General features: G+C 44.2%; 2 protein-coding genes across 4 annotated transcripts in view; one reads left to right on the forward strand and one right to left on the reverse strand.

Annotated features, from left to right (window-relative positions):
• LOC145481996 (uncharacterized) overlaps positions 1-24,250 on the reverse strand; it is a 102,054-nt gene that overhangs the window by 19,580 nt on the left and 58,224 nt on the right. The window lies entirely within an intron of this gene.
• On the forward strand, positions 27-14,553 carry LOC145480494 (uncharacterized). Its single transcript, XM_081458739.1, has 3 exons — positions 27-5,074; positions 12,178-13,043; positions 13,672-14,553. The coding sequence occupies exons 1-3, from the start codon at positions 136-138 to the stop codon at positions 14,551-14,553; spliced, it is 6,687 nt and encodes a 2,228-aa protein (XP_081314865.1). The 5' UTR covers positions 27-135.

Raw genomic sequence — 24,250 nt, forward strand, 5'->3', positions numbered from 1 at the left:
TAAAATCAGGAAAGTAGAAAAAGCAAACGAAACCTTCAGCTAGCAGCCGAGTTCAACATGGCTCTAACTGGCTAATAACAAAGTTTTATTTCTTACAAAGGGCTGAAGTCAAACAAAAGGTGACGCAAGCAGAAAATGGCCACTGTTGCAAAAGAATTTACAGAAGAGCAATTGAACTACTTCAGGATCTGTTACGTTGTCACTGATATAATAACTAAGGGTCTCCGATCAATTTTCAAGCAAGAATGGGACAATCGCTACAAGACAACGTTAGGCGAATGGAAAGATGAACCTGGGAATGGATTGGACTTCAAAAATGGGGAGTCTCACGGAAACCAGAGAAGAAATGCCAAACTCCTAGCTACCATGATTAACGGAGACAGAGCAGAATGGGATTGTACCATGCTTTTTTACGCCATTCTTTACTCCGATTCTATCGGCCCCGGTCTCAATCCAGTCGTCAAATCAAATATAGATGATCTGAGAAAGTTTCGAAATGAAGAGTTTGCGCACATGCCAAAAGGTCACCTCGCCTATCCAGAGTTTCAAATCGCCATTGGTAAAGTTCATGCTGCATTTCAAGGACTCGGTCTCTCCACCTGGCAAATTCAAGACATCCAAAATCAGAAAACGTTCCCTACAGAGGAGTTAACCCTGGTCTTGGAAAAGATTGATGACCTGAGACAGGAACTTCACGAAAAGGAAAAGAACCTTCAAGCGAAAACAAAGGAACTACAAGAAAAAGGAAAAGAACTACAAGAAAAAGAAGAAGAACGAAAGGTCCTTGAAGATCAGTTACACAACAAAATTTCCTCCTTTTGTATTCTCCCTCCCAAACCTTCACACGACGTCGCAAGTCGCGATCTTGAGGTGGCTGAAATAACTCAACAGCTCAAACAGCTCAAAAGCACTAACGAAAACAAATTAAGTTTTCTGTACATCTCAGGGAATCCTGGAAGTGGAAAATCTCAACTGGCTGGCCTTGCAGCAGAGCAGTTCTTCAAAGAGGGTAAAGAAATTCCGTGTGCTACTTCATTTGTAATGACAATGAATGCTGAAAGCCAAGATACACTTCTGGAATCGTACGTGTCTTTTGCCCGGCGACTTAAATGTCCAGAATTTGTGGTTACAAACACCCGTAACTGCAAAGATTTGACGACGGGAGAGAAGATCACTAATCTGAAGACTTTAATCAGCACAAAAATCGAGCTTTATACGTCGTGGCTACTGGTGGTGGACAACGTTACTAGCATATCACGTGTGCATGTTTATTTACCGGAATCTGGAAATGGGCAGTGGGCAAACGGTCAGTTGTTAATCACAACACAGGACACTGCGTCCATCCCTTTGCAGAGTTCTTTCATTAAACACATCTCAGTTAGTAAAGGTATGAAGCCTGACGATGCCAGTTGTTTATTGGCAAAGCTTTCATGTATGGATGACAGCGAGATGGCAAAAGAAGTTTCGCAGGCACTGGACTACCAGCCTCTTGCCTTGGTAAGCGCCGCCACCTATGTCAGACAGGTGCGGCAGAACAAGACAACGTCACATTTTGGCTGGAACGACTACCTAGAGAAGCTCAAAAAGGGGCAACGAGGTACCACTGAAACCATCCATGCTGAAACTAATCCAAGCTACCAAGAATCCATGACCACAGCAACAACACTGGCTGTTATAAAGGCAATGACGTGCGACAAAATCATACATCACACGTTCAGTCTCCTCTCTGTGTGTGCGCCACAACCTGTAAGTCAAGACATCGTGATCAATTATATTCTCAACGCTGATGATGAAATTAGAGATAAAGAGATGATTGCTATGAGAATCCAAAGATGTTCACTCATATTAAATGGTGAAGACGAAAGTGGTGCGCACATTCGGGTGCATCAGGTTGTTTATGATGTCATTAACTCTTTGACTAGCGATTTTCCGGAGATCCAACAACTTCAAACTGTAGACGCAACCGTTAGATCATTCATTCACTTCGTGGAAACCAACCCATCAATGAATTGGAACGACGACGATGCTGTTATGGTTTACAGCAAGCCCGTCATACCTCATGTAAGAACCTTGTTTATAAATACTGAAAAATTGTTTCATAAACGAGACACTTCTCAAGAAACCCAACGCAGCATAATAAATGTTCAGCATTATCCATCTTCCTTTAGAAAACTTGGCCAAATTTGTCAAATGCACTGTTTATTCGACGTAGCAATGAAGTACTTCAGCCAAGCATTAGAATTCGTTCAGCGTAGTGAAGAGTATATCGAAGAACATGAAGCAGAATGTTACATTTTCCTGGGTAAAGTACACCGCGACCTGGGTGACCTGGAGCAGGCCAAAGAGTATTATGAACGAGCACTTACCATTCGTCTGAAAAAACTCGGCCCTGACCATCCTGATGTGGCAAAGTGTCACCTAAGCCTTGGTACTGTTCACCAAGCTCTGAGTGACCTGGAGCAGACCAAACAGTATTTTGAACGTGCACTTACCATTGATCTGAAAAACCTCGCTCCTGACCATCTTCATGTGGCAATGTGTCACAATAACCTTGGTACTGTTCACCAAGCCCTGGGTGACCTGGAGCAGGCCAAAGAGTATTATGAACGTGCACTTACCATTAATCTGAAAAAAGTCGCCTATGACCATCTTCATCTGGCAATGTGTCACAATAACCATGGTACTGTTCACCAAGCCCTGGGTGACCTGGAGAAGGCCAAAGAGTATTATGAACGTGCACTTCCCACTCGTCTGAAAAAACTCGGCCCTGACCATCCTGATGTGGCAAAGTGTCAAAATAACCTTGGTACTGTTCACCAAGCCCTGGGTGACCTGGAGCAGGCCAAAGAGTATTATGAACGAGCACTTACCATTCGTCTGAAAAAACTCGGCCCTGACCATCCTGATGTGGCAAAGTGTCACATAAGCCTTGGTACTGTTGACCAAGCCCTGGGTGACCTGCAGCAGGCCAAAGAGTATTATGAACGTGCACTTACCATTGATCTGAAAAAACTCGGCACTGACCATCTCGATGTGGCAATGTGTCACAATAACCTTGGTACTGTTCACCAAGCCCTGGGTGACCTGGAGCAGGCCAAAGAGATTTATGAACCTGCACTTACCATTCGTCTGAAAAAACTCGGCCCTGACCATCCTGATATGGCAAAGTGTCACATAAGCCTTGGTACTGTTCACCAAGCCCTGGGTGACCTGGAGCAGGCCAAAGAGTATTATGAACGTGCACTTACCATTCGTCTGAAAAAACTCGGCCCTGACCATCCTGATATGGCAAAGTGTCACAATAGCCTTGGTACTGTTCACAAAGCCCTGGGTGACCTGGAGAAGGCCAAAGAGTATTATGAACGTGCACTTACCATTGATCTCAAAAACCTCGGCCCTGAGCATCTTCATATGGCAATGTGTCACAATAACCTTGGTACTGTTCACCAAGCCCTGGGTGACCTGGAGAGGGCCAAAGAGTATTATGAACGTGCACTTACCATTGATCTGAAAAAAGTCGCCCGTGACCATCTTCATGTGGCAATGTGTCAAAATAACCTTGGTACTGTTCACCAAGCCCTGGGTGACCTGGAGCAGGCCAAAGAGTATTATGAACGAGCACTTACCATTCGTCTGAAAAAACTCGGCCCTGACCATCCTGATGTGGCAAAGTGTCACATAAGCCTTGGTACTGTTGACCAAGCCCTGGGTGACCTGCAGCAGGCCAAAGAGTATTATGAACGTGCACTTACCATTGATCTCAAAAAACTCGGCACTGACCATCTCGATGTGGCAATGTGTCACAATAACCTTGGTACTGTTCACCAAGCCCTGGGTGACCTGGAGCAGGCCAAAGAGATTTATGAACCTGCACTTACCATTCGTCTGAAAAAACTCGGCCCTGACCATCCTGATATGGCAAAGTGTCACATAAGCCTTGGTACTGTTCACCAAGCCCTGGGTGACCTGGAGCAGGCCAAAGAGTATTATGAACGTGCACTTACCATTCGTCTGAAAAAACTCGGCCCTGACCATCCTGATATGGCAAAGTGTCACAATAGCCTTGGTACTGTTCACAAAGCCCTGGGTGACCTGGAGAAGGCCAAAGAGTATTATGAACGTGCACTTACCATTGATCTCAAAAACCTCGGCCCTGACCATCTTCATATGGCAATGTGTCACAATAACCTTGGTACTGTTCACCAAGCCCTGGGTGACCTGGAGAGGGCCAAAGAGTATTATGAACGTGCACTTACCATTGATCTGAAAAAAGTCGCCCGTGACCATCTTCATGTGGCAATGTGTCACAATAACCTTGGTACTGTTCACCAAGCCCTGGGTGACCTGGAGAAGGCCAAAGAGTATTATGAACGTGCACTTACCATTCGTCTGAAAAAACTCAGCCCTGACCATCCTGATGTAGCAAAGTGTCAAAATAACCTTGGTACTGTTCACCAAGCCCTGGGTGACCTGGAGCAGGCCAAACAGTATTATAAACGAGCACTTACCATTCGTCTGAAAAAACTCGGCCCTGACCATCCTGATGTGGCAAAGTGTCGCATAAGCGTTGGCACTGTTCACCAAGCCCTGGGTGACCTGCAGCAGGCCAAAGAGTATTATGAACGTGCACTTACCATTGATCTGAAAAAAGTCACCCCTGACCGTCTTCATGTGGCAATGTGTCACAATAACCTTGGTACTCTTCACCAAGCCCTGGGTGACCTGGAGCAGGCCAAAGAGCATTATGAACGTGCACTTACCATTCGTCTGAAAAAACTCGGCCCTGACCATCCTGATGTGGCAAAGTGTCGCATAAGCGTTGGCACTGTTCACCAAGCCCTGGGTGACCTGGAGCAGGCCAAAGAGTATTATGAACGTGCACTTACCATTGATCTGAAAAAAGTCACCCCTGACCGTCTTCATGTGGCAATGTGTCACAATAACCTTGGTACTCTTCACCAAGCCCTGGGTGACCTGGAGCAGGCCAAAGAGCATTATGAACGTGCACTTACCATTAGTCTGAAAAAACTTGGCCCTGACCATCCTGATGTGGCAAAGTGTCAAAATAACCTTGGTACTGTTCACCAAGCCCTGGGTGACCTGGAGCAGGCCAAACAGTATTATGAGCGTGCACTTATCATTGATCTGAAAAAACTTGCCCCTGACCTTCTTCATGTGGCAATGTGTGACAATAACCTTGGTACTGTTCACCAAGCCCTGGGTAACATGGAGCAGGCCAAAGAGTATTATGAACTTGCACTTACCATTCGTCTCAAAAACTGGACCCTGACCATCCTGATTTGGCAAAGTGTCAAAATAACCTTGGTACTGTTTACCAAGCCCTGGGTGAGCTGGAGCAGGTCAAAGAGTATTATGAACGAGCACTTACCATTCGTCGGAAAAACCTCGGCCCTGACCATCTTGATGTGGCAATGTGTCAAAATAACCTTGGTACTGTTCACCAAGACCTGGGTGACCTGGAGAAGGCCAAAGAGTATTATGAACGTGCACTTCCCACTCGTCTGAAAAAACTCGGCCCTGACCATCCTGATGTGGCAAAGTGTCAAAATAACCTTGGTACTGTTCACCAAGCCCTGGGTGACCTGGAGAAGGCCAAAGAGTATTATGAACGAGCACTTACCATTCGTCTGAAAAAACTCGGCCCTGACCATCCTGATGTGGCAAAGTGTCACATAAGCCTTGGTACTGTTGACCAAGCCCTGGGTGACCTGCAGCAGGCCAAAGAGTATTATGAACGTGCACTTACCATTGATCTCAAAAAACTCGGCACTGACCATCTCGATGTGGCAATGTGTCACAATAACCTTGGTACTGTTCACCAAGCCCTGGGTGACCTGGAGCAGGCCAAAGAGATTTATGAACCTGCACTTACCATTCGTCTGAAAAAACTCGGCCCTGACCATCCTGATATGGCAAAGTGTCACATAAGCCTTGGTACTGTTCACCAAGCCCTGGGTGACCTGGAGCAGGCCAAAGAGTATTATGAACGTGCACTTACCATTCGTCTGAAAAAACTCGGCCCTGACCATCCTGATATGGCAAAGTGTCACAATAGCCTTGGTACTGTTCACAAAGCCCTGGGTGACCTGGAGAAGGCCAAAGAGTATTATGAACGTGCACTTACCATTGATCTCAAAAACCTCGGCCCTGACCATCTTCATATGGCAATGTGTCACAATAACCTTGGTACTGTTCACCAAGCCCTGGGTGACCTGGAGAGGGCCAAAGAGTATTATGAACGTGCACTTACCATTGATCTGAAAAAAGTCGCCCGTGACCATCTTCATGTGGCAATGTGTCACAATAACCTTGGTACTGTTCACCAAGCCCTGGGTGACCTGGAGCAGGCCAAAGAGTATTATGAACGAGCACTTACCATTCGTCTGAAAAAACTCGGCCCTGACCATCCTGATGTGGCAAAGTGTCACATAAGCCTTGGTACTGTTGACCAAGCCCTGGGTGACCTGCAGCAGGCCAAAGAGTATTATGAACGTGCACTTACCATTGATCTCAAAAAACTCGGCACTGACCATCTCGATGTGGCAATGTGTCACAATAACCTTGGTACTGTTCACCAAGCCCTGGGTGACCTGGAGCAGGCCAAAGAGATTTATGAACCTGCACTTACCATTCGTCTGAAAAAACTCGGCCCTGACCATCCTGATATGGCAAAGTGTCACATAAGCCTTGGTACTGTTCAACAAGCCCTGGGTGACCTGGAGCAGGCCAAAGAGTATTATGAACGTGCACTTACCATTCGTCTGAAAAAACTCGGCCCTGACCATCCTGATATGGCAAAGTGTCACAATAGCCTTGGTACTGTTCACAAAGCCCTGGGTGACCTGGAGAAGGCCAAAGAGTATTATGAACGTGCACTTACCATTGATCTCAAAAACCTCGGCCCTGACCATCTTCATATGGCAATGTGTCACAATAACCTTGGTACTGTTCACCAAGCCCTGGGTGACCTGGAGAGGGCCAAAGAGTATTATGAACGTGCACTTACCATTGATCTGAAAAAAGTCGCCCGTGACCATCTTCATGTGGCAATGTGTCACAATAACCTTGGTACTGTTCACCAAGCCCTGGGTGACCTGGAGAAGGCCAAAGAGTATTATGAACGTGCACTTACCATTCGTCTGAAAAAACTCAGCCCTGACCATCCTGATGTAGCAAAGTGTCAAAATAACCTTGGTACTGTTCACCAAGCCCTGGGTGACCTGGAGCAGGCCAAACAGTATTATAAACGAGCACTTACCATTCGTCTGAAAAAACTCGGCCCTGACCATCCTGATGTGGCAAAGTGTCGCATAAGCGTTGGCACTGTTCACCAAGCCCTGGGTGACCTGGAGCAGGCCAAAGAGTATTATGAACGTGCACTTACCATTGATCTGAAAAAAGTCACCCCTGATCGTCTTCATGTGGCAATGTGTCACAATAACCTTGGTACTCTTCACCAAGCCCTGGGTGACCTGGAGCAGGCCAGAGAGCATTATGAACGTGCACTTACCATTCGTCTGAAAAAACTCGGCCCTGACCATCCTGATGTGGCAAAGTGTCACAATAGCCTTGGTACTGTTCACAAAGCCCTAGGTGACCTGGAGCAGGCCAAAGAGTATTATGAACGTGCACTTACCATTCGTCTGAAAAAACTCGGCCCTGACCATCCTGATGTGGCAAAGTGTCACAATAGCCTTGGTACTGTTCACCGCGTTCTCGGTGACCTGGAGCAGGCCAAAGAGTATTATGAACGTGCACTTACCATTAGTCTGAAAAAACTTGGCCCTGACCATCCTGATGTGGCAAAGTGTCAAAATAACCTTGGTACTGTTCACCAAGCCCTGGGTGACCTGGAGCAGGCCAAACAGTATTATGAGCGTGCACTTATCATTGATCTGAAAAAACTTGCCCCTGACCTTCTTCATGTGGCAATGTGTGACAATAACCTTGGTACTGTTCACCAAGCCCTGGGTAACATGGAGCAGGCCAAAGAGTATTATGAACTTGCACTTACCATTCGTCTCAAAAACTGGACCCTGACCATCCTGATTTGGCAAAGTGTCAAAATAACCTTGGTACTGTTTACCAAGCCCTGGCTGAGCTGGAGCAGGTCAAAGAGTATTATGAACGAGCACTTACCATTCGTCGGAAAAACCTCGGCCCTGACCATCTTGATGTGGCAATGTGTCAAAATAACCTTGGTACTGTTCACCAAGCCCTGGGTGACCTGGAGAAGGCCAAAGAGTATTATGAACGTGCACTTCCCACTCGTCTGAAAAAACTCGGCCCTGACCATCCTGATGTGGCAAAGTGTCACATAAGCCTTGATACTGTTGACCAAGCCCTGGGTGACCTGCAGCAGGCCAAAGAGTATTATGAACGTGCACTTACCATTGATCTCAAAAAACTCGGCACTGACCATCTCGATGTGGCAATGTGTCACAATAACCTTGGTACTGTTCACCAAGCCCTGGGTGACCTGGAGCAGGCCAAAGAGATTTATGAACCTGCACTTACCATTCGTCTGAAAAAACTCGGCCCTGACCATCCTGATATGGCAAAGTGTCACAATAGCCTTGGTACTGTTCACAAAGCCCTGGGTGACCTGGAGAAGGCCAAAGAGTATTATGAACGTGCACTTAGCATTGATCTCAAAAACCTCGGCCCTGACCATCTTCATATGGCAATGTGTCACAATAACCTTGGTACTGTTCACCAAGCCCTGGGTGACCTGGAGAGGGCCAAAGAGTATTATGAACGTGCACTTACCATTGATCTGAAAAAAGTCGCCCGTGACCATCTTCATGTGGCAATGTGTCACAATAACCTTGGTACTGTTCACCAAGCCCTGGGTGACCTGGAGAAGGCCAAAGAGTATTATGAACGTGCACTTACCATTCGTCTGAAAAAACTCAGCCCTGACCATCCTGATGTAGCAAAGTGTCAAAATAACCTTGGTACTGTTCACCAAGCCCTGGGTGACCTGGAGCAGGCCAAACAGTATTATAAACGAGCACTTACCATTCGTCTGAAAAAACTCGGCCCTGACCATCCTGATGTGGCAAAGTGTCGCATAAGCGTTGGCACTGTTCACCAAGCCCTGGGTGACCTGGAGCAGGCCAAAGAGTATTATGAACGTGCACTTACCATTGATCTGAAAAAAGTCACCCCTGATCGTCTTCATGTGGCAATGTGTCACAATAACCTTGGTACTCTTCACCAAGCCCTGGGTGACCTGGAGCAGGCCAGAGAGCATTATGAACGTGCACTTACCATTCGTCTGAAAAAACTCGGCCCTGACCATCCTGATGTGGCAAAGTGTCACAATAGCCTTGGTACTGTTCACAAAGCCCTAGGTGACCTGGAGCAGGCCAAAGAGTATTATGAACGTGCACTTACCATTCGTCTGAAAAAACTCGGCCCTGACCATCCTGATGTGGCAAAGTGTCACAATAGCCTTGGTACTGTTCACCGCGTTCTCGGTGACCTGGAGCAGGCCAAAGAGTATTATGAACGTGCACTTACCATTAGTCTGAAAAAACTTGGCCCTGACCATCCTGATGTGGCAAAGTGTCAAAATAACCTTGGTACTGTTCACCAAGCCCTGGGTGACCTGGAGCAGGCCAAACAGTATTATGAGCGTGCACTTATCATTGATCTGAAAAAACTTGCCCCTGACCTTCTTCATGTGGCAATGTGTGACAATAACCTTGGTACTGTTCACCAAGCCCTGGGTAACATGGAGCAGGCCAAAGAGTATTATGAACTTGCACTTACCATTCGTCTCAAAAACTGGACCCTGACCATCCTGATTTGGCAAAGTGTCAAAATAACCTTGGTACTGTTTACCAAGCCCTGGCTGAGCTGGAGCAGGTCAAAGAGTATTATGAACGAGCACTTACCATTCGTCGGAAAAACCTCGGCCCTGACCATCTTGATGTGGCAATGTGTCAAAATAACCTTGGTACTGTTCACCAAGCCCTGGGTGACCTGGAGAAGGCCAAAGAGTATTATGAACGTGCACTTCCCACTCGTCTGAAAAAACTCGGCCCTGACCATCCTGATGTGGCAAAGTGTCACATAAGCCTTGATACTGTTGACCAAGCCCTGGGTGACCTGCAGCAGGCCAAAGAGTATTATGAACGTGCACTTACCATTGATCTCAAAAAACTCGGCACTGACCATCTCGATGTGGCAATGTGTCACAATAACCTTGGTACTGTTCACCAAGCCCTGGGTGACCTGGAGCAGGCCAAAGAGATTTATGAACCTGCACTTACCATTCGTCTGAAAAAACTCGGCCCTGACCATCCTGATATGGCAAAGTGTCACATAAGCCTTGGTACTGTTCACCAAGCCCTGGGTGACCTGGAGCAGGCCAAACAGTATTATGAACGTGCACTTACCATTCGTCTGAAAAAACTCGGCACTGACCATCTCGATGTGGCAATGTGTCACAATAGCCTTGGTACTGTTCACCAAGCCCTGGGTGACCTGGAGAAGGCCAAAGAGTATTATGAACGTGCACTTACCATTGATCTCAAAAACCTCGGCCCTGACCATCTTCATATGGCAATGTGTCACAATAACCTTGGTACTGTTCACCAAGCCCTGGGTGACCTGGAGAGGGCCAAAGAGTATTATGAACGTGCACTTACCATTGATCTGAAAAAAGTCGCCCGTGACCATCTTCATGTGGCAATGTGTCACAATAACCTTGGTACTGTTCACCAAGCCCTGGGTGACCTGGAGAAGGCCAAAGAGTATTATGAACGTGCACTTACCATTCGTCTGAAAAAACTCAGCCCTGACCATCCTGATGTAGCAAAGTGTCAAAATAACCTTGGTACTGTTCACCAAGCCCTGGGTGACCTGGAGCAGGCCAAACAGTATTATAAACGAGCACTTACCATTCGTCTGAAAAAACTCGGCACTGACCATCCTGATGTGGCAAAGTGTCGCATAAGCGTTGGCACTGTTCACCAAGCCCTGGGTGACCTGGAGCAGGCCAAAGAGTATTATGAACGTGCACTTACCATTGATCTGAAAAAAGTCACCCCTGACCGTCTTCATGTGGCAATGTGTCACAATAACCTTGGTACTCTTCACCAAGCCCTGGGTGACCTGGAGCAGGCCAAAGAGCATTATGAACGTGCACTTACCATTCGTCTGAAAAAACTCGGCCCTGACCATCCTGATGTGGCAAAGTGTCACAATAGCCTTGGTGCTGTTCACAAAGCCCTAGGTGACCTGGAGCAGGCCAAAGAGTATTATGAACGTGCACTTACCATTCGTCTGAAAAAACTCGGCCCTGACCATCCTGATGTGGCAAAGTGTCACAATAGCCTTGGTACTGTTCACCGCGTTCTCGGTGACCTGGAGCAGGCCAAAGAGTATTATGAACGTGCACTTACCATTAGTCTGAAAAAACTTGGCCCTGACCATCCTGATGTGGCAAAGTGTCAAAATAACCTTGGTACTGTTCACCAAGCCCTGGGTGACCTGGAGCAGGCCAAACAGTATTATGAGCGTGCACTTATCATTGATCTGAAAAAACTTGCCCCTGACCTTCTTCATGTGGCAATGTGTGACAATAACCTTGGTACTGTTCACCAAGCCCTGGGTAACATGGAGCAGGCCAAAGAGTATTATGAACTTGCACTTACCATTCGTCTCAAAAACTGGACCCTGACCATCCTGATTTGGCAAAGTGTCAAAATAACCTTGGTACTGTTCACCAAGCCCTGGCTGAGCTGGAGCAGGTCAAAGAGTATTATGAACGAGCACTTACCATTCGTCGGAAAAACCTCGGCCCTGACCATCTTGATGTGGCAATGTGTCAAAATAACCTTGGTACTGTTCACCAAGCCCTGGGTGACCTGGAGCAGGCCAAACAGTATTATGAACGTACACTTACCAGTCGTCTGAAAAATCTCGGCCCTGACCATCCTGATGTGGCAAAGTCTTACAATAGCCTTGGTACTCTTCACCTAGCCCTGGGTGACCTGGAGCAGGCCAAAGAGTATTATGAACGTGCACTTACCAGTCGTCTGAAGAAACTCGGCCTTGACCATCTTGATGTGGCAATGTGTCAAAATAACCTTGGTACTGTTCACCAAGCCCTGGGTGACCTGGAGCAGGCCAAAGAGTATTATGAACGTGCACTTACCATTCGTCTCAAAAAACTGGACCCTGACCATCCTGATTTGGCAAAGTGTCAAAATAACCTTGGTACTGTTTACCAAGCCCTGGGTGACCTAGAGCAGGCCAAAGAGTATTATGAACGAGCACTTACCATTCGTCTGAAAAACCTCGGCCCTGACCATCTTGATGTGGCAATGTGTCACAATAACCTTGGTACTGTACACCAAGCCCTGGGTGACCTGGAGCAGGCCAAAGAGTATTATGAACGTGCACTTACCAGTCGTCTGAAGAAACTCGGCCTTGACCATCTTGATGTGGCAATGTCTCAAAATAACCTTGGTACTGTTCACCGAGCCCTGGGTGACCTGGAGCAGGCCAAAGAGTATTATGAACGTGCAATTACCATTAATCTGAAAAAACTCGCCCCTGACCATATTCATGTAGCAATGTCTCACAATAACCTTGGTACTGTTCACCAATCCCTGGGTGACCTGGAGCAGGCCAAAGGGTATTATGAACGAGCACTTACCATTCGTCTGAAAAAACTCGGCCCTGACCATCCTCATGTGGCAAAGTGTCAAAATAACCTTGGTACTGTTCACCAATCCCTGGGTGACCTGGAGCAGGCCAAAGAGTATTATGAACGTGCACTTACCATTGATCTGAAAAACCTCGGCCCTGACGATCTTCATGTGGCAACGTGTCACAATAACCTTGGTACTGTTCACCAAGCCCTGGGTGACCTGGAGCAGGCCAAAGAGCATTATGAACGTGCACTTATCATTCGTCTGAAAAAACTCGGCCCTGACCATCTTCATGTTGCAAGGTGTGACAATAACCTTGGTAATGTTCACCAAGACCTGGGTGACCTGGAGACGGCCGAAGAGTATTATGAACGTGCACTTACCATTCGTCTGAAAAAACTCGGCTCTGGCCATCCTTATGTGGCAAAGTGTCAAAATAACCTTGGTACTGTTCACCAAGCCCTGGGTGACCTGGAGCAGGCTAAAGAGTATTATGAACGAGCACTTACCATTCGTCTGAAGAAACTCGGCCCTGACCATCCTGACGTGGCAATGTGTGACAATAACCTTGGTACTGTTCACCAAGCCCTGGGTGACCTGGAGCAGGCCAAAGAGTCTTATCAACGTGCACTTACCATTGATATGAAAAAACTCGCTCCTGACCATCTTCATGTGGCAGTGTCACAACAACCTTGGTACTGTTCACCAAGCCCTGGGTGACCTGGAGAAAGTCAAAGAGTCTTATGAACGTGCACTTACCATTCGTCTGAAAAAACTCGGCCCTGACCATCTTGATTTGGCAATGTGTCACAATAACCTTGGTACTGTTCACCAAGCCCTGGGTGACCTGGAGCAGGCCAAACAGTATTATGAACGTGCACTTACCATTCGTCTGAAAAAACTCGGCCCTGACCATCCTGATGTGGCAAAGTGTCACAATAGCCTTGGTACTGTTCACCACGTTCTCGGTGACCTGGAGCAGGCCAAAGAGTATTATGAACGTGCACTTACCATTCGTCTGAAAAAACTCGGCCCTGACCATCCTGATGTGGCAAAGTGTCACAATAACCTTGGTACTGTTCACCGCGACTTGGGTGACCTGGAGCAGGCCAAAGAGTATTATGAACGTGCACTTACCATTGCTCTGAAAAAACTCGGCCCTGACGATCTTGATTTGGCAATGTGTCAAAATAACCTTGGTACTGTTCACCAAGCCCTGGGTGACCTGGAGCAGGCCAAAGAGTATTATGAACGTGCACTTACCATTCGTCTGAAAAAACTCGGCCTTAACCATCCTGATGTGGCAAAATGTCACAATAACCTTGGTACTGTTCACCAATCCCTGGGTGACCTGGAGCAGGTCAAAGAGTATTATGAACGTGCACTTACCATTGATCTGAAAAAACTCGGCCCTGACCATCTTCATGTGGCAATGTGTCACAATAACCTTGGTACTCTTCACCAAGCCCTGGGTGACCTGGAGCAGGCCAAAGAGTATTATGAACGTGCACTTACCATTCGTCTGAAAAAACTCGACCCTGACCATCCTGATGTGGCAAAGTGTCACAATAACCTTGGTACTGTTCACCAAGCCCTGGGTGACCTGGAGCAGGCCAAAGAGTATTATGAACGTGCACTTACCATTCGTCTGAAAAAACTCGGCCCTGACCATCGTGATGTGGGAAGGTGTTACAATAACCTAGGTACTATTTATTACCACCTGGGTGACCTGGAGCAGGCCAAAGAGTATTATGAACGTACACTTACCATTTATCGGAAAAAACTCGGCCGTGACCATCTTGATGTATTAGCTGTTCAGCATAAGTTAACTCAGCTTCAACAGATGATGGAGAGTATGTCCTGAACTGAAGCATTTCTATCATACTTGTAATGTACGTTGCACAATACTTTGAATAGACTGCATCTTGCTAGGTTAAGGTTACAGATGATGGCTCGTAAAGTTCTTGTCTACATTTTGTTTGAATGACTCGATAAATTATTGAAGACTCTTGAAATACATTTAGTAAGCCCTATTTTGTGCGGATACCATAGGCTTGAAGATCTTGTTCGTATATGTTTGTTTCCCGAGACTTGAATTTTTGCCTTAAGGACTCCGATAAATATGAAAACTATTCAATTTTGTGAAATGTATTGCTGTAGTCTTTATGAGAGAGTAGAAACATAATATCTGTTTTAGTGTAAAAGAACTTTTAAAATCCTCTTTTTCCGATTCGTATGAAAAGATGAGAAATGGGGAAAATGGTAATTTGATGAAGATTGAATATTGGAATTTTAAGTTTAAAAAGATAGAAACCTCCTTGAGTTTTTTCCTACTTGATTTATTTCTTAACGTATTTTAGGTTTTACCCTCCCTTAAGGTGGCTGGCAACAGTTTCCAGCACCCTTGTAACAGCTACACTTTGACGGATCAATTCTACACCTCCTTTTCAAGTGGTGTTACAATATTGGTATCACTCAAACCTGTTGAACCAGTAATGGTTATCGTGATGGCGTTTAAGGTTACCATAGCAATAGTATAACCCCTTAGAAACACCCTTAATCTTATAAACACTTAGCGCTTAAATCAAGAGTGTGTCATGTAGGTTGTTGCTAATGCAACCTGTTGATATAAAAAGAATGACTGAATGATCACAACAAGTTTACAAATGGTTGGGCACTGGTGTGAAATTATTGTTGTAGGACCATATCAAGTATAACCATTTGTCGACCTTTGTTATGTTTCAGTTCGTCCAGATAGTAGGATGACCTTCGGTGAAATGTCTCTCACAAAACAATAACAGTAGAGTAGTACAATATTGCATATTATAATCCATCAAATATTTTCGCTCGCGCGCGATTGGTGTAAACGCGGCGAGTGAGTGAATATGCCCCAGCTAAAACTGGCAAATTTCCGAGTGATATTCCTCAATTTTCAAAACTGCGCGTGTTGCGAAAATATTTGAAGAGGTAAACACAATAACCTCAATTGGCGCGAAAATATGTTCCTCAAAGCTCACAGTTTTCCTCGAGCTTCGCTCTCGGAAAACAGTTTGCTTCTCGGAACAGATAATGTCCGCGGACAAATATCGGAGCATATTTTCGGGCCAAATGGAAGTTATTGCTTATTTATTCTGGTTATGTTTCGAGTGTGATGCGAGTGGCATAAGGTGGCATATAAACCATGTCTTAGATCCATAGCAAATTGTTAAAAAGTGCTATAGCAATGTCTATAGTATTATTGGTCTATATCGTTTCACACCTGACTGAAGAATCAACACCAATTATATTGAAAGAAAGAATGAGTCCCACATGTTTTAAACGTTTTTATGGAACATTCAAGTCCAATTTAGTTATATTATTAAATACTAATTGTGATGAATTTCGTATAAAGACGTTTTGCTTTGCACGATTTTTGTAACTGACACTGAAATGGGTTTTTAAGCGCTGTTAAACGAGCAGTCTTCCTTACGCTAAGAGATTTTCCTTCCTGCAGGCTAGAGCTGTCTCCAGATTTATCGTCGAAAGAAAACAATTTTTAGTTGAGAAAAAAGAAGCAAAGGAATGGCAAAGATGTCTCAGGGCTGTGCCTTGAACATAAATTAAAATTTCAAAATCTCGTTAGTTTTGTTAGTTTATGTGAAACAGGTCCCCCAGATCTCGTGTTTCACTTCTGCTGGGCCCAGTTGTATCCTTTCTTCTGCTCTTGGACTGTTTGAGGCACTGTATTCCAAAGCGAAATTTTTCACATGGATGAACAAAATATTTGGACACGGACGCTTGAAGCTAAGATTGCGTCTCACCCAGAGTATTTTGTTCCTCTTAATAGGAGGTGGTAAGTCGGAGGACTGGAAAGGTCTGTTCGATGACAGTGCTCAGTTAATCCCCGGAAATAATATTGCTTCTGATGATGTATAAACTACTGCGAACTTTCTTGTTTTTAACATCGTTATGATCGTGAAGGAGTGTTGTCCAATTCACCCAAAGTGAGGGGACTCGTCTAACTTGGTAGTCGACTCCACTTACCGGAAGTTATCGTGTCGTCTGTTCGTGGTAGAGATCCGCAAACAGTAATAAATGCAGTCGGTTGAGTTTATCTGTCGAAGGCTGTTTTGCAGAACCCGTATTTCTAAGCCACTGCACTCGACAATGTCAAAATTTTGGACTTGTATGTTATATCCATTTAACAAATTGGCGTCAGTTTTTCATGTGTCTGTCCTATTATTGATCATGAATTTCGTCTTAACATTGTCAAAGTAGCTGTGGATCCACAAGGCGATAGTCGAGTGGATCCGCAGACTACTTTGACAATGTTATGACGAAATTCATTGACAATAACAGAACAGACACATGAAAAACTGACGTCAATTTCTTGTTAACGACACAAATTGTCAAATTGTCCACTCTCGCTTGTTGACGCATCGCATAAATTATAAATTCATGCGTCTGTCCGCTTATTGACAATCAACATTAGCCAATGAGCGCTCGAGAATTTCTGCAGTTATCGTAAAAAACTTTCAGCAGTGAGTGCGAATAGCGAATACGTTCTCCTTATCGACATGATTTCCAGACAGCAATCCCATCTTTGGTTTTAGGAAAAGGGCTGACGAAACAACACTAACAGCATGTGAAGAGCTTTGTGTCTGCTTGATAAATTGAGCCTGTAAGTTACTGCAATACTTTGTCGATCGCCTGCGTAATTCTCATGACACACAAGACTGATTTTGTGTTGATCAATTTATAAGAAAACAGATGTTCATGCGCCGGGGGGGGGGATCTTTGGGAATTTCTGGGTGAGGATGTGCCGCTGGGACCCTGGAACCCTTAGCCTATACCAGAGCTAGTTCAGCTGAATTTTGCTACCCTATACTAGAGTAAACTCCCAAAATCCCCCCATCTATCAACACTATTGAGGCTGATTTGAGTAAATTTAAACTTGCCGATTTGATTTTTTTATATTTTTGAGTGGCAATTCCTGGTTTCCGTAGTCTAGATAAAATCTTCAACCAACTAGTCAGTTTTTGGAAAATGATACCCTATTCTAGACCCAAACGCTCTGATTTATATACCCTATCCTAGAGTAAACTGCTTGAAAACCATACCCTTCACAGCGGTACATACCTATATAGCCCATATATGGCAGTGACCCCCACGGGGTTCATGCCTGCAAATTTTGCACTAAAAGTTCACCTAAAGAAATTTTCCTAAACTGTGTTAACTACACATATTGCATAAGTAATGGAAACATTTTCCCTCACTCAATCAGCCAGCATGTTACAAATATTTTGACCGTAATTATCCGGTTGTCAGTGGCATCGAAACGTCATCTTCTCTTAAATTTGCGTGACGTTTGTTTTTACTTAATGATATCAAGCAAGTTAAATCACCCAAGCGTTTGCCCCGCGGATCATTCTGTTTTAAAGGACCCGATGGCAATATAAAGCCTTGCAAAACTTGCAAAACCACGCACAATGTTTAAGTCTACAATTATTTCTCCAGTGCGTGACATACATTCGGCCCCTAGCTTTGAGAGGTTGGCTGTGTATCCTTGTAAGTCACGCAAATCTGCATAACACAACAGTAAACGCGTAGCAAGAAAACATATCAAACGCGCCCGCAGAACCCACAAAAAATAAACAAAATTCATTTTCGTATCCCGGCCCAGGGACCCGTTTCTCGAAAGCCCCGGAAACTTTTCGGGCCCGTAAAGCCATTTTTAGTCCATCTGTATCTAAAAACGGAGAAGTGTATACGTCTGAAACTTCTTGTATGAAGGGTGCTTTTCTTCGTATTGGGAATATGTGAATAAAACGGTTCTGTAATCGTAAGGCTCGAGATTTTGCCATGGCTTTACGGGCCCGAAAAGTTTCCGGGGCTTTCGAGAAATGGGCCCCAGGGGAGAACGGTTATTCCGTAAAGTAATCGCTGGTTGTATGCGGTCCAAACCATGAAACCTGTGTCCTGTTTCAGACCAAACTCTGTCATTTTTAAGGCCCTATTTCAGACCTGAGCGAGAAATCGATACCCCATTTCAGACCTCTAAAATTAGTACACGGCTCATATATGATAGCAGCTAACAAGAAATGGCTGCATTTGCCTAAACATTTGAGAAGAGCTACAAATTTGCCAGTGTTGATGCCAAGCCACCGTGAACAAGATACCCTATTTCAGACCAACATGGTCAAACTCTATACCGTTTTTGAAACGACCAAACCGCTCATAAACCATACGCCACACATACCTATAAAGCCCATATAAGGGAGTAGCCCCCGGTATCCTGCAACCTCGTTCCCAGGGCCTTTTCCCTGGCTTGAGAGTTAGGCCAAGGTTAGAACCAAAGCCAGTAATAAGGCCCTAAGAACGAGGTTGGGCATTCTGCATCCTAAGGAGGCTTTTGAAACCTTTTTTAGGCTCAACGTCATGTGATTGAACAAGGATGATTAATTTCCGGCAACTGAAAACAACACTCTCTGAGAAATTAAGATAAACTTGAAAAAAATTAAGCTGGCCATTGTTTTTCAAGTTCGTCCGCAGTTTTAACCTGTTATAAGCTTTTCGTCACTGCTAAAATCACCTAAATGTCCCAACACTGCCTGACATAGCCCCTTTCAGAAGACGATATTTTCTCCCAGTGAAATAAATACATTCCAGTACTGTGTCTCTAGAATTCATTACGTTCTGTATCGTAATTAAAACATCTTAAAGGATAAATGTAACTAAAACAGGTCCATACGGGCGCGGATGGGCAATCATTTAACTAGCCACCCGCGAAACGTAACTATAGCGACAGTGTTAAATAAATAAATAATAATGGCGAAATGAAATGATTTTTAAGAAGTCGGAAATTTTCGGCAGTCTTCAGTAAAGTGCAGTTTAATTAAGTTACATTGACAAACGAACGGGATAAAATAACTATGCAGCCCAGTGCTTAAACAAAGCTCTAGCCTTGTAAGTCACATAATTATGGCAAAGATTTTTCCTTGTATTCATTGACACAACTTAACTGCTCGCTAGTTCGTTCGGGTACAAAACAAAAAGGCTGGGAAAATACTCGAATACATCTGCGTGGATTGTCCTTACATTGTATCGTTTGATTAGTATTTACCAATTCTCATTGTGGTTGGCGTAGTTTCCATGGTGTCGGGAAACGAGGTCATTGCGTGCCTGCCCTCTTAATTTAGGAATAAAGAAGAGCTGCCATAGTTTTTGTCGACTAATCAAGCTGTCTTGGTAGTGTGCCAGTCGAGTTATTGTACCATCTAGACCTGGGCTGGGTTTTTCAAAGTCCGATTAAACTATAACCCAGGATTAGCGAGAATTTTCATTTCAGTTTTTTGTCCTTCGGTTTTTAGGAGAATAATCTCATACTAGACAATTCATAAGCAGTGAAAACATTTTTATGCAAGAAAAATTAATATTTCGGCTGACGCTTTAATCTAGGATTAGTGTTAACCGGCTTTCGAACAACCCGGTCTCTGGTGGGTAGACAGACGGGAAGCCGAAGCAAAAGTTATGGCCGTGGAAAAACACATGACTGACTGCAAGCTTTCGTTCCCGGAACGAATGTTTGTAACATCTGCTCGTTTATTCCGTCAGGGTGTATCCCATTTTGGTGAAAACCAAAAAAAAACAACAGCTGGGCGACAACTGAGCCCTTAGAGCTCTGTTTCAACCAGCTTCCAGTGATCTTATGGACATCTGATGAAACTATTGCCTGTGTCTGATACATTGCGCAAACTGCAGATCAGTTATTGCCACTGGAAACGTGTGGTGTGTGGCAACTTCAATGATTGCAATCACTCATAATCAATCAATTAACACGTTAGTAAGCGGAATATCTATGAGATTTGACGCCCGCGCACTTAATTCTGAAAAGTTGCCAATATTTCGAAGATAAGTCTATTCTCCACGAGCTAAGTAGTAGTGTGTGACAAAATCGGCACTTTTGAAAAGGGCGTTGTGGTGTTTCCATACAAGCAGCTGACAACTGCATTGCTATTTAGTTAGAGGAAGAGGGTTTCAGTTTCACAGCTATGCGGCCATTTGGTATTTCTATTTGAGATTTCCGGCTTGCGTGTCTCGAGAAGACAGCTACTAAACACTCACAGGGTCACATCAGGTCGGAAGTCGCACAATCGAAAACTCTGGCGCAAGAACAGCGAGAAAATGAGTTCTCTCGGCAAGTGGATTGCTTGGCTAGTCTTGGTTCTTTGCGTTTCGGTAGAGTGTGCAGAATTTGACGGGTCTTGTTGCGAACAAGGTTGTATTAAGACGGTAGCAGGAATTCGCTGTGTTTGTAGAAGAGGTTTCAGGCTTGTTAACCGCTGTCATTGCAGAGGTAAGCTATGATGAATACAAACATTCAAACCTTTATATGTGCCTTTGAGCGAAAACACAGCCGGTCTTGGGTTATTGCACGGGATAAAGGTTCAGACATGGCTACTGTCGGTTAGAGACGGGTGCATTAAGAATTCTCCCCTTAGTAGACTTGCTGTAATAAATTCTGCCCACGAAGAGCGGGAAAAGTTCAAATTCTTTCATGAATTTGTCCACATGTGTCTCGCAATCCAACCCCAAATCCAACACAGAAAGATATTGCTGACCAAAATATTTTCGCGGGTATATTTTTACGGCTTCGTAAGGTCAGCCAAGAATTTTTGCGCTTTTCTATTACAGTAAAGATCTGCCTTCTTAATTTTTACATCAATAATATGAAACTGTAGCTCTGGCATTTTGGTTAACCGCAGAAATAAATCATGAATAATCTTATGATCTATCGTATATCGTCTATTAATGCAGATAACAAGACTTGACAAGCTGTAAATAAGTTAAAAGCCAAGGATTACACTACTTGGCCGTGCGAAATTCCTTTCTCAATATCTGGGAATCTTCTCTTGGCTTGGGAGGGATGCCTCAGTCGCAGGAAGCTATTACACACGGCTTTTTTCACCAACTGGTTAATTTTACAATATTTTAAGCCTGTAGGCGATGTTAGTAGCATATACTCCAGGGTCTTTCTGGGCTAAGCTGACAGATCTCGTTCTCTGTCAATTGATCTTTCCTCAAGTTGCCTTATCTCGAGCTATAATCTGGCTGAGAATTATTTTTTAAAGAAACAAGGTAAGACCTCTGGCCTTTCGTGAAAGAGATTTGTTTGGCTTTTGTCATATTAGTAATGTGTGCTTACGATGATTAAACGATCTCCGCGCCAAAGGTGAACCAAAACAATCAGTATTTTAGTGTACGTAAAAACTTGAAATTGTTTCTATAAAACTGCCGTCAACAAATTCACCGTGACGGCTCTTGGCGACGCCGGGGTGAAAACGTTTGTGTGGCCTGGAGGCATCACGGCTGCTGTTTACATGGTTGCACTTCGTATACACATCATGTCTAATGATTTGCCCATACCACCCACACTCCCCCCCCCCCCCCACCCCCACCCCGGCGCCGATTAGGTCGCATCAAGATCATAATCTCTTAGCCTGCGTATCTTGGCGGTTTTTAAGCAATTTGAGCGCGCTAAAGATTTGTTGGATGAAGTTTCCATGACCTCATCAGTTATTAAGGTTTTCCATGCAACAAGAGAGTATTCTTAGGAGCACCAGGTCCCCGGGTGTCACTGAGTAAGTGTAACTAGCTGAAAGTGTCAGCTACTGGATCACTGAAATCAGGAGCCCTGCTGAAGTACAATGCGTCTAGAACCAGAAATGCTTCATTTCTGGAGAACTTTGAGCAAGCGGACTGAAAAGCAGTCGCTGTATTTTTGTAAGCTCACTATGCGACCAATGTAAAGGAGTGCACAAAGCACGACAGCCTGAGGATAGGCTATTTACCCCGCTCATCCCAAAGTCTTGCAGGGTGCACGATTTTTACCCGCAGTTATAGCGCTCTGCGACAGTTTGCTTTCTATCAGGAACCGGCCGCAAGCTAAGCAAGTTACTGATCTCCATAACGGAAGTTTTCCTGCCGAATCGTTCATGGCGCAGTCGAAATATACGAACTTTACTTCCCGTTGGTCCATTTCCCTTGATTCTTTAATTATGGCCCTTTCTTAAACTCCCAAGACTAAGAACAAAGTGTTATAAGCAGGAATTAAATTAATAATACATAATACATACATACTTTATTGACTTTCCCTTTAGAGGCTTTTCAAAGACAATACAATAATAATTTAAAACTACTTAAAAACTCTAAGATTCATTAAGATTAATTAACTAGAATTAGGAATCTATAAAATCCTTAATAAGTTTACGTTTAAGTTAAGCTCTTACAGCTTACAGCTCTTACAGCAAATTAAGCTCTTACAGCTTTTAAGGATTATTGTAAGGATTTTTAACCCAAGCGGCAACTCGTGACATCTTGATCTTTAAACCTCACAGAACTGTTTTAATAATAACTTTGTTACTTAGGCTAGTATAGTAGCTTGAATAATCTTTGTATCACTGCTTCTTTAGTCTCCCTTATTATACTATTATCAATCCGTCTTACTATTATCAGTTTCAAACTGTTTGAATGCCTTTCTTGAAATCCATGGAGTTCTTGGCTGTCTCAAAGCCATTTGGTGGTTTGTCGTTGCAGTCTCGCCGCTTTCTCATGTAAGAACCTTTGTCCATTCATTTACAAAACTGACACAGCCCACCACAACTTCCTGCTTTTATAGATCGGTGTATTGCACAAAAGGAGCGCATACTTGACACTTCTTAAATTCTCTACACCTAAGAAAACTGCAAAAATAAAGGCGGAAGATGTAAAGGTGTCCTTTGGAGACATTAGCCGTACAGGCAGGAACCTTTTTGATCTTTTGCTCAAATATATACACGTATATGGAGCGTATGCACATGACGTCATGGCAGCCATATTGGTGTTCCAAAACGTGCAATGAAACGGCGGCCATGTTGGTGTACCAAACCAATCCTGTGGGAGTTCAACTCTTTTCTTATGTTAACACTTTTTTTTGTTCCAATAAATATGCATGCACGGCTGCTGAACACGTGAGTGCATACGCTCTATTACTTTGTCAGCTTCATGGTTCATGTTGCTTGCAAGAACATTACGGCAGTGACGTTTATGTCTAAATTGTTCTTGGAATTTTTGCGCAAATACGATGACTATGAAAAATGTTTTGTAAGTACAAAACGCAATTTTTTTGGTCATAGAGTAGACACGTCCCTGCACTTGAATCTCCTGTGCATCATTTCGGCAGAATCCAGTTTTCTACGAGATATTTGGGCTGGTATACGCTACCTTACATTTCGAAATTTGGTCACTGAACTGAAATGATTACTGCCCTCAGTTTGGTTATTAAGTTCATTTCAGCAATTTTAAAATATTTAGGTTCCAGATGCGGTGTTACCGGCTTGTAAGCGAAAGCAAAGTGTCGTGTCGGATCTCAGTTCTTTACTGTTGAAGTTTTTTTCTTTGTCGTTGTTTTAATCTACTTTAGTTTGACTAGTTTGTTTGCTTCTGAAAAAGACTTTCCGGCTTGTGGGTAATACTTCGGTAGTAGTTGTGTTAGGTTAGTTCTTATCACTGAATATGTTTACGGGTAAATTCTCACGCACTTG

This window comes from Orbicella franksi, chromosome 3 (assembly GCF_964199315.1).
Source record: "Orbicella franksi chromosome 3, jaOrbFran1.1, whole genome shotgun sequence".
Lineage (NCBI taxonomy): Eukaryota > Metazoa > Cnidaria > Anthozoa > Scleractinia > Merulinidae > Orbicella > Orbicella franksi.